Raw genomic sequence first — 12,145 nt, forward strand, 5'->3', positions numbered from 1 at the left:
TTAATATGGAGAACAAGATGAACGGTTCGGATCGACTGTTTGAACTTTAAAAATAAAAATATGTTCATTTTACAAATAGGTCCTTATGTCCATAGAAGGCTTTGCCTAGTAAGAATGTCTCATCAAGAAAAAAAATATCAAATTAATTAAGAAGTTATAATATTATTCATATTAAACCAATACAAAGTTCAAATTGTCATTCAAAATATCCCTAATTCAAAAACTATCGATATATTTTATATTCAAAATATACCACTACCATATATTAATGCATGATACAAAATTTAATTGATATAGTGGTATAGCCCGCACATGTTCCATTGTATTGATATAGCTTAATAAAGTAAAAAAAAAACAATCTAGATATTAAGGCCCATTAAAATTGCAAAATTATGTTTTCAGAAAAAAAAATTGCAAAATCATAACCCATGTAGCATAGCGGACCGCTATTGCCGCTACGCGCTATAGCGGACCGCTATTACCGCTATAGCGGTCGTAGCTTGATTAGCGCAGTTTTAGCCCGTAACTTAGCTTTCTGGGTCCAAAACCGCTATAGCTAGCTATTTAGAAGCTTGATATATACGTATTCAAAAAATAAAAAATGAATACGAATATGGTATTATCGCTATCCGATCCTTATTAGATTGTACTCGGCTAGCATAGGGGGGGGATGTGAATTCGAATCCGTATCCTCTCAGGTATTGCACAGATATTGCAGAGGATCACTTACTTTACGGTTTGAGATTAAATCTCAATCAGCTTGGGATTCGGGTCACTGTAGGGGGCTGTATTTTTGGGCTTTGAGATTTGTGCCAAGTTAAAAAGTACGGTTCAGATCTAGTAATTGTAAAAGATTCCCTTATCAGGTATTGGAGAGGATGTGAATTCATGTGAATTCATGTGAATTCAAGGGAATAAGATGCACCTGTTATTCCAATTTCAACCGTTGATCTTCATTAGAATCTGAATAACAGGAATAATTGCTAATTTGTAAAACACACCTTTGGCAAAATGAAAATAATTCGTTGACATTGCTTTTACCCGCAAATTTGCAATATTGCGTATTGTTTTGTACTGGTTTCTTATAATTTTCATGGGGGTTTAGGGTTTTTACTTCTAATCAACGTTCCCAAAAGTCGGCACAGAGCGGTCGTCAGTCAACATAGAAGCCAGCTCTCTCTCTCTCCCTCTAGAACTTTCCCCAAGAAATGGCTTCTCCGTCTCCTTCCTCCTCTGCTACTGAAACCCTAGGATCCAAAACCGCAGAACCAACTCATGAACCCGATCCTAAGACCCCTTCTCCACCCGAATCCGATCCAAATCCTTCCACCCAATCCCAACCAGAACCCGAATCCGAACAAGGAGAAGGAGAGGAGGAAGAGGGGGAGTGCGGGTTTTGCCTTTTCATGAAAGGAGGCGGTTGCAAGGATGCATTCATCGCCTGGGAGCAGTGTGTTGAAGCGGCCGAAAAGTCTGGCGAAAATATTGTAGACAAGTGCTTTGAAGTGACATCTCAGCTCAAGAAGTGCATGGATGCTCATGCCGACTATTATGATCCGATTCTTCGTGCGGAAGAAGCCTTGGCAGATTCAATTGCAGAGGAAAAGATTGCAGAGGAGAAAGAGAATGAGGTTGGGAAGGAGGAGAAAGGAAACACAGAGTCTTCTCAGTAAGAAAAGCTGGATTTGATTGGGTATAACATTTACTTTTGGGTTAAATTTTTGTTCCTTGTTGTCTAACATGCTGGAATAATAATTAGAGGGAGAAAATTTTGTTTTCTTTTCTGAAACAATATGGGTCAATTGGTACCTAAACTCATATTCATTTGTTCAAGAGCTGATATCATATACAATTCAATGGGAATTTTGTGTTGTACCTTTGTTTGGGTTAATAGTTCCTTGAAGGTGTCTGATCTCTCTTAATGATGAGTGGCTGGATGTTTTTTATGGTTTTGGGAATTACATTTTACCTTTGGGGGGTAAATATGAATATTGGATGTACTATCATCACATTTTGGATCATACTGCTTTGCTTAACATTCATGTAATACCCATATTTAATCAAATAAAAAAAACTTCCCAATGATCTTATTCCAGATAAGTTTGGAATACTCAATTTATTATTTTTTTTCTCTTTGCTATGCTTGGTTAGAGTTATTTGAAGGGAAGTGGAGATTTGGATATAAATTTGTCTTTTCTATTCATTATGTTATTCAATTGAAGGACCTCGAGTTCTGATAGTAATGTTCCATACCAAATTAGGTGGAATAGCACAAGCCCATATGATTTTTTCGACATTAAACCTGTTATAAATAAATTTCGTATGCACAACTGTAAAACCTCTCGAATATATATTGACGACAGGGGACCAATAGCTTCAATGAAGTCTGCCTTCCGAAATCTAGCATATATCATGTATAGACAAGTATTCTACCTGTCCGGTAAAATTACTGTTTTGTTATTTGCTAAGGTTATAATCTCCGAGTTTTGTTGCGTAAATTTGAAACATTTTTATTTTAGCAGGATATAAATATCTTACATGAAAATTTTCCTAGAAAAACAAGCAGGCTCAGCCGCTCAAATTAATATGGGTTGGGGAATGCATTTAACTCCACAATCTTGAGTTTTATTTTCCTTCAGAATTGGTCTATAAAGGATACTAAATTTGTCAACAAGTCATTTATACAATAGGAAATTATAATATTTTTGACATATTACCTTCCTTTTTCGCTGGAATGCTCAATTTCATATTAGGTTGAGTTTCCCATTGCATAATTATAGGATAGATACCTAGTGGGAGAACAGCGAGCATTTTCCATTGGTGCCTGGAAATTGCTTTTATAGTTCGGATAGTTATCTCTTAATTGAGAGTTCTAGATGATTCATGTTGGCTCAGTTCTTGGCTTACTGATACTCGAGTCATCATTGCTTTATTTTTACTCAGTTTAAAAATGTTTACTTTTGGAATTTTATTGCCATGGTATACTAAAGAACTTTGTTGTCCTAAATGGAAAAATCAAACAAGCTCAATTGCAAAAAGGCATTCGTATTACTTTTGGAGAACAATACCCATTGTTGAAGAAATTTATCATAAAGGTCCTGCTCCTAACCTTATATTATGATTGGCTTGTACCAATTGTAAAATTATTTTTTCTAATAGAGATTCTTGCAACATATAGATAAAACAGGGAGCTTTGTAAAATTTTCTAAAATTAGTGGGTATTGTTCTATCAGGCTCATTTATAATTTGGTAGAAAATTCACTAGGTTTTTTCCTTCAAGCTACTTGATTTATGTGAAATATTGTTACGCTGACATAATTATACGGTTTTAGCAGGTTGTAATGCACATTATTAATTCTTTTGAAAGTTTGTTTTGTGCATGCCATACCAAGGATTATGATACCTGACTACAGTTCTATACTGCTACTACACTGGCTGGTTCCCTACATTCATTGCTGTACCAGTATGCACTGTCTAGTACCTGAGTTGACATTCATATAAATTAGACATGCACATGACCTTGTTTAAACCCATTTTCTCAAAATTTAGGCTTGCACGCACAACTCACCAGGATGAGATCTACTGGGTTTTGCTAATTTTTTATATATGTTCCAGAAATATTATCATGCTAGTGAAAAATCTTGACTCACTTATTCAACTTTCTCCCTATACAAGTAGCTCACGATCCGTTTGGTTGATTGGTTTTTGGTTACTTAGTACCAGTCTTATCATTTATTATATTTTATCTTGATAATTTTTTATTATAATTATATTTATTTGTTTCTTGTAAAAAGTACATCTTTTAGTTTACTATTCAAACACTCATTTTTAAGTATCAGATATGACTACATGTTGCTACGGTTCCTAAGGAACAGTGCTCTGGTTGCTTTAATTTTCGAGGAAGTCTATGGTACTATACATAACATAACACAGATTAGTCTATAATACGGATCAATATTTTCGTTTTCAAAATTCTAACAGTCAATATGTGCTTGGGAACTGAATTCTAACCATTCAACATATCTCCATATGCATATGTGCTTGGGAACTGAATTTTTTTTTTTTAGAATTCTTTTATTATATTTTAAGATTTAAGATAGGTACAAAATTACTTGATCTGGAAATTCTGAATCATACAAAAACAGTGATTTTTCTATCTATTTTAAAAAATAGTAAAAATTCTATGGAGATCATGTTGAATGGTTCATTTGACCATTAGAATTTTAAAAACGAAAATATTAATTTGTATTATAGACTAATCTATGTGTGCTATACATAGTACCATAAACTCACTCTTAATTTTCATCAATTTCTCCGATTGTGCCGAAAAAACAAAAAATAATCGGAAAATTGGAGCCTTAAGCCCTTAACAATGGTCCGGGTTCCTGTGAGGCCCGTTAACTCTTATACTATATCTTTCTTTCTTTTATTTGAAAAATTTCATGGCAGTTACTGCCAGATATGTATTAAACGGAATTAATACATTGTTAACTCTTATACTATATCATCCCTCACTTTTTGTCATTATTCTCTAAAGAATCCGTAATATTTGCTATTGTTTATTTAAATTTTTGGATTTTCTTTGACATGATTATAAGAATAAATGAAAATTAGAGAAATAGTAACATTTCTACTGTTCATTTGGAGATTTCTATAGTAGTAAGTAATGCTACGGTTCCTTGGTGCATTGAAAAAAATATATCATAATCTTATCCTTTATTTACAAATAAATATTCGGATTACTAAAAATAATATTACTGGAAAAAGTACCCCTCACTGTTTTTATTTCAGAAAGTAATGTTACTGGAAAAAGTACCCCTCACTGTTTTTATTTCAGAAAGTAATATTACTGGAAAAAGTACCCCTCACTGTTTTTATTTCAAATCGACAACTTATTACAAGTCGCACGTTGCCCTGTACTTTTTTTTTTTTGAATCAACTCTCTCTCTCTCTCTCTTGAAAACCTTCGCAGAGGCTGTCCTGTACTCTCTCTCTCAATTTCTATAAAAACCATGTCTCTAATCAGGTACCAAACAGTAGGACTGTTAACACATGCACCCTTCACCAAAACAAATAAAATGACCTATTTCAAACCAGGAATCTCCCATAAAACCAGTATCAACAGACCATCCAACAACTAGAATGTGGTTCAGTACCAGACTAGTACCAGTGCCACACCCAAACAGCGGTTTAAAAAAAAAGGCAAATACATTTTTTGTTCAATTGAAATATGTATGCACAAAGAACCAACGCTTCTTATTCTTACATGGGGCATGGGTGTGTGGTTCATATATAGAAGGTTGTCTGCTCTGTGGTAGTTGATTAGATGTAATTAGATGTGAAACTGTGATCTTATGGATCATTAGAACTCATACAAGCACTGAACGAGAGCAATTGAAGATCGAATTATAGATATAACGAGGTTGGTTCTATAGAACTCCATATTTTAACCAGGGGTAATGAAATTCATGAAAAGAGGGATTGTAATTGGTTTTGTACAAGGATTCGTCCTTGCATTTGTGTACACGAGAGAAAGATAGACACTGTGAAACAATGATCGAGATGATCCGCATTCAACATGGGAGATTTTGCATAAAAGAGGTTATCATAAAACCAATCTTTGTTTTTAGAAGGAGAGATAAAGGCTACCCTGTAACTCATGTTGTTTACGTATTTGGAGAGAGAGCCATACAAAAACCAGTGGCTTCTAATCTAATTATGATGTGTTTGGAAAGCTGTTAGACTGGACGCCAGTGGCTATAAGAATATTTTCTGGATTGTCGCCAAATTATAGGTTATATAACATGTCTGTCCTCATCACCAAATCAGACTTGGTTTCATGAAAAATTTAGAGAAAATTTATCAAAGAAATCAGCCGGACAAACAAAATTGAAAATATCAGTACAAAGTGTTCATCATTAAACAACAAATTTCATATATCAAGTGGATACAACCACATCACTGTAACTAAACCAGGGGTGACACCCTCATTTGAAAGAAGCCAAGGATGAGTTGCCAACTCACTGTAACTAAACCTTCAATAGATGATCACAACAGCCATTATTTCTGAAATGATCACAACAACTCTTTGCCACTTGCTCTCCATTCATGAACACTTGCATCTGATGGAAAAATGGTGTGCGGAGTTGGTCGAACATGTTGAGTTCGTTGAAACTGTGTTGCATGTAGGTGCTTGTCACTTCCAATCCTGCTACTCTAACAGCACCAACACTTCCAGGATCTGGATAACTGCTCTCAGAATGTTGAGTTTCCGAGCTAAGCGATGCAGTCATATGAGGCGGAAATGTCAACGGTATATTTGTTGCCTTTTTACCACTAACATTGGTGGAATTTCCATTTTTCAAGCTTTTGGTGTTTACGAAACGACCACCACTGCCCCTGACACGTCGCATTGCATGGAGATGACGTGATTCATGCAGGTAAGGCTGTAAAAGAACACAATAGGTCATGAAAAATTGAAAACAATATACACGACTTTTTTTCTTTTATCTTATGTAAATTGGTTACACTGAGAACACACTAATGGTATAAGTGTATGCGCCGTATATGTATGTATATATATTATTTTTGTCACTTGAGAAAGGGCCTGAAGACTACATAAGTTGCATTCTGAGGCGAGTATTGCTAAAAGTACTGTTACATCTCAGAACTGAGATATACAACCCATCTAATTAGTGTAGAACACTTGAATTCAGGAGGGTGATACCAGCTTCATACCAACATGTTAGCAGTAACTGCTGAAGACTATTCTTTAAGGCATATATTGGTTGAATATTTAAAATACTTATTTATGTGAAAGAAGCACAATATGTAAAAATAAAACCTTTCTGTTTTTGTGGACTCTATTCTCCCTCTCATACTTAGCACGCGCACGGCGTCTTCGAAGGATCGCATGAAACTGTTTTGCATTCACAAATATCGGCCCATTCAATGTTGAAATTATCTTATATTGCAATTGGGAATCCTAGGTTTTTTCAGAAGAGAAAGACAGAAAAAAGAATTAGTATGCAAGCTTAATCATTTGTTTCTCTAGCAGAAACCGACCTAATACTGTTCTTAATCATCACAAGCAAATGGGGTCTTAAATGAAAAAGAACAAGAAATGCGTTCTTCAGCGTACAACTTACCCCTACTAAGCCCATGTAGATAAATATTGTAGTACACAATAGGCCCAATAAGGCCATTGTGTGGGGCATCTGTGTTGACATGGTTCATATGTACGTGGTCTTCTGAGATTCAAACGACTCCGTCCAGATTCAATCCTTTTTATTAAATTAATGCGTAGCATATTCCATTATTCTGTTTTGGTGGACGGAAGTGAACTATTGACTCTCTCTAAAACTTTTCTTTGGTTTATACTATTTGATTCAAATCTGTTTCATGGATCTTCTTGACTAAGTATATATAGATTGTAGAATTATTCTTTCATTATTTGGCATTTGACAAAAGTTGATTTTATATTTAGTACAAATAACTCTCAATTTATTAAAAATTGATAAATGACTTTATTTTTCAAATAAAATATTCATACAATTATAAAAGACATAAAGTAAAAAAAAATGATGAATTAATTTAGGCAAAACTTTTAGGCCGGGGGTTGAAATTCCTGCAACACTGGCTTTATAAGTCTATACCATTTGTTCCTTGAAGTTACCTTCATTTGGTTCAAGGGATTTAGTTTACAAACTACCTGAGTGATCCAGTAAGTAGCTGTCAGAAAGAGAGAACTAACCATTGATTTTGTGCTGCTGACTGAATACAAATTGGAGTGCTGATCGGAATTCAAATAATTGGAGTAAACCTACACAAAAACATTACACTTAATTGTAAATGCTCATCGAGTTCATGTGAAGTTCATCTTAGAATTCAGAACTTGCTTCACCAACTTATTTTCTAATATATATATATATTATAGGTAATGTATGTAAACAAAGCCATCAAAATAATTAGAAAAGAGTTGAAGGGATCGAAGGTGAAAATTAGATAAACATAATATATATTCAAATGTTTCTTTAGGTAGGAGTATAACTAGGGTGTTCTTAAACTCATCAAGTCCTTGGTTAGTTTAACTCTAAAACCTATCAAATTGACTTCGACCAATCCAATTAGTTAAAACTGAACTACTTTAAGAGTGATGTGTTTATAAGTAAAATTTAGAAATTTTAAAATTAATTTAGTATAAACTATAAAGTCAAGCTATCTTAAGAACGCTCTAGTTCTACTTCTTTTGGCAGTATTACTAATATGTGCACAAAATAAACAGAAACAAACAATTAGAACCACATACCGAATTCTGGTTAAGCCCCAATTGAAAACAAGCCTCATCCGAAACCAGCCTTTGTTGAGAGATGACAGGAGTTTGTGTGAACTCCAATCTTCTATGTTTGTCTGAATTATCTTAAATAAAGAAGAATATAATAACTGGTGAGACAATCATTGTTAGCAATTCCCTAAAAAACTAAAAGGAATACAGTCATATATACAATGTTCCCAAAAAAAGTGAAAAAGATAACACGAAAGGAAAGAAACTTGTTGCAGAAGCAAAAATAAAATTCTCCTGAACCAGTCATATTACTAAAAATAACAATGTATGTACTCTTTCCCTTAGAGAAAACTAATTCTTCAGATTAAATAGCTAGGTTTTGATTTTTGAATGTTGGCCGGCAGATGCCAGTATTATTTTGTATTGAGAATGAACTGGTACTGTGCAAGGTAGCTGTTGCTTACCAAGTTAGCTACATGTTTTGCTACTTTGTTTAATGTCATCCTACAAATCCTACATGGACAAACTGGACATAAATTATAATTGATACTATATATATATTATTTTGTATTGAGAATGAACTGGTACTGTGCCATGTGGTAGCTGTATATGTTGCTTACCAAGTTAGCTCCATGTTTTGCTACTTTATTTAATGTCATCCTACAAAACCTACATGGACAAACTGGACATATATGAATTTTAATTGATACTACACCCAAGCCTGTGCACCAGTCAGATATATACTCTTCATATATAACATGGCGCAATTAAATTTTAAAGTCCCATTTGTACAGACTAAGATCTAATGGTTAAATAGTTAGACAAAGAACCCTCTCTTCCCGACTGCTACAATTCAGCTGTATGTGTTTTTTATTATATACAAGACATCGGCCTTTTCCATTTATCAATAAACAAACAATTTTTGTCTGAGTGTGTTTTTGTTTCATAAATGTTTTTGAAATTACACGACCAAATTATTTAAGATAACCGTTTTTTTAGAATAACACCACTATTATTGCTTAATCTTTATAATTTTATTAGCTACTTCTTCATCCCATTTTGAGATCATAATCATTGACAATAGCAACCAGACACAGTGCTCGAAATTTTTCTGCATAGTTGAAAACTAATTAGCAAAATTTGATGTCATGATTTTCAAAAATAATGTTGATATGATCATATAAATAATATATGGCCTTATTGTATAAAGACAAAGAGCTTTATATTGATTCTACCAATTATACTGCGCGGAAGCAAATCTGCTGCAATCCTAAAGGATCGCAGGGTCCTGCGATAACAATTCCAACCATTCATTTATTAGAATAGAGGAATATCAAAAGGAGATAGTTTTTGTGCACGAATCTCAAAATATATAAACGGTCGAGATTAGAAATCGCAGCAGATTTATTTCCATACTACGCTGTGTTTTATCACATATATATGTCAAAAGTATGGCTTGGGTTTAACAAAAGAGAAAAATGACATCTCGAAACCATCAAAAGTTATCTAAGAATTTAGAGTTTTTTTCTAGGTAAGCTAGAGACCACACGTGAAGATATAGAAACAAACAGGAGTAGGTGCTAGTCATATATGCTCTCAGCGGGTAGTTATTAAAGAAGACATAAAGAAATTCTCAGTTTATTCAAACCAGATATGGAAACAAACAAGGCGAAAGGATCAAAGTCAATCTATGTATGTACAAGGTCAAAACTAAAAAAATAAGGATTGTACTACTGCTGCATTCAAAATAGTACTAGAACTAACATTTATAGGTTATAGGTATAGCTTGTGGGCATTTACCAGTACAGGAGCTGGATATAAGAGGACACTGTAACACGCCATTAGAGTTTTATCACGAAGAGAAAGTCTATATAAGTTAAATAACCTTACCTGAGGAAAGTTTTCTTCTCTCTTCTATGCTATTATAGCTATGTCCAAACTGAAGCAAAAATTGGTTTTGATCACCTCCATCATTGTTTTTCTCCCTATATAACAAGCCATTTATCTTTTGTTCGGAGCCAATATTCCACCACGCCATTGATTAAATTCTCTTGTTCTGGCCAAATATTTCTTTGAGATATCTTGAAGTAGGATTGAAGAACTAATCCCCAATGGCTGGAATTTATAGAGATAAACCTGTAAAAAGAAAACAGACAGAACCCAAGAACAGTGTGTTATAGTACATATATGTAAGCTTTTTTTCTTCTTTTCTTTACAAAAGTAGCAAGGATGTGACTAATCTAATAAAATAGAAAAGATTTGAAGAAAAGAATACAAACTTTATTGAAGAAAGGACATGTCTAAATGTCTAAAGTAGATGATAAACAGTAAAAAAAAGTATCTTCCCAATTAATTTAAACTACCTACCTAGCTGAAATTTGCATCAAGTTGTTCGTGTACATATAATCTAGAACTTTTGCGTCAGGTAAAGTAAGTTCATGTTATTCAATAAGCAAGTTATATTTGTTACAAAAGATCTTTTAAGGAGAGAGCTGTGAGGAAAAAAACAAAAACCTTCAGAGACCTCTGGTTAATATCTTCTAAGTAATTTGAGAGAGACAGAGAGAAAGAGGGGCACAGCAAAACCGAGATGGGAAATGACTGCAACCTAGGAAGCAAGAAGGCAGAGAGGAAGAGAGAGAGAAAGGAGAGAGACAAGGCGAGGGAGAGGAGGGGAGAAGCGCAGCGCACATATAAGCACTTCTATTCCATACGAAGGTACCGATATCTGACAAGAGAGAGGAAGCGTGTGGATGGAAAGGAAATCTTCAAGTGCACCGAATTTGTGCACCAATTTGTTGTAGGGTTACTTTTAAGAGAAAAGGTTATGGTTCAAAGATCTTTGTCCACCATTTGTTCACAGTGTTAATTGGATCATGTTTAAACTGTCACTAACATTTCTATTTTAACTGTTCGCCTCTAACTTTCTTATTTTAAACAATCGCCTCCAACTTTTCTAAAGGGCTTTCAAATAAAAAAAAGCCTGATCTCATCGTTTCGTCTAGTCTGATCTTCCTCCTTCCCCTCGCCTCTCCGACCCCATCTACACCTCCACCTCCCGCTCTTTCTCCAACGAACTTGTCTCCTCCATTTCAGATCTGGTGAAATCAGTCAGTTCGATTTGGAGAGGCAGAAATCGCAAGGTCAGTGCGATTTGGAGAGGCAAAAATCGCGAGGTTTAGGATCTAACCCTGATTTCTCACGAAGATGTACAGATTTGATTACGATTGCATCTTACTTAGAAGCAGCGACTAAAATTTACTTACAGTTGCATCTCACGAAGAACATGGTGAAATTTAAATCTAGTGAGTTATTTCTTTATTTTTGTTGAATATGTTGTTTGATTTGATGCAGTAACGGATCTAGCATTGTTTTGAACTTTTATTTGAATTTGTTATTTGATTTGATGCAGTAAGGGATCTCATAATTATTTCTTTATTTATGTTGAATTTCGATATGGAGGAGATATGAGGAGATGATATGAGAGAGGCAACATGGATGAGAGATGATAGAGATGCGATATGGAGTATTGATCTATTAATTTTACAGTATTTTCCTTGTTAACTTTACAGTATTTATCTTGTGAAAATCTGGAGGAAGGAGAAGATAGAGAGTCGATATGGAGTATTGATATGTTAATTTTACAGTATTTTCCTTGTTAATTTTATAGTATTCATCTTGTAATTTTACATTATTCATCTTGTGAAAATCTAGAGGAAAGAGATGATAGAGAGGTGATATGAAGTATTAATCTTATCATTTTACAGTATTCATCTTGTAATTTTACAGTATTCATCTTGTGAAAATTTGGAGAAAAGAGATGATAAAGAGACGATATGGAGTATTGATCTTGTCATTTTA

The 12,145-nt window shown here is 34.1% G+C and overlaps 2 protein-coding genes across 2 annotated transcripts; one reads left to right on the forward strand and one right to left on the reverse strand.

The window, feature by feature from the left end:
- Window positions 1-1,135: 1,135 nt before the first annotated feature.
- On the forward strand, window positions 1,136-2,090 carry LOC144558786 (uncharacterized). The gene has a single exon (XM_078307668.1). The coding sequence runs from the start codon at window positions 1,209-1,211 to the stop codon at window positions 1,671-1,673; it is 465 nt and encodes a 154-aa protein (XP_078163794.1). The 5' UTR covers window positions 1,136-1,208; the 3' UTR covers window positions 1,674-2,090.
- A 3,939-nt stretch (window positions 2,091-6,029) lies between these two features.
- Window positions 6,030-7,756, reverse strand: LOC144558077 (nuclear transcription factor Y subunit A-2-like). Its single transcript, XM_078306786.1, has 3 exons — window positions 7,712-7,756; window positions 6,845-6,985; window positions 6,030-6,446 (listed from the first exon to the last, which is right to left on the reverse strand). Exons 1-3 carry the CDS (start codon window positions 7,754-7,756, stop codon window positions 6,030-6,032), a joined length of 603 nt encoding a protein of 200 aa, XP_078162912.1.
- Between the last annotated feature and the right edge of the window lie 4,389 nt (window positions 7,757-12,145).

Source organism: Carex rostrata, chromosome 8 (assembly GCF_964058835.1).
Source record: "Carex rostrata chromosome 8, lpCarRost1.2, whole genome shotgun sequence".
NCBI classification, from domain to species: Eukaryota; Viridiplantae; Streptophyta; class Magnoliopsida; order Poales; family Cyperaceae; genus Carex; species Carex rostrata.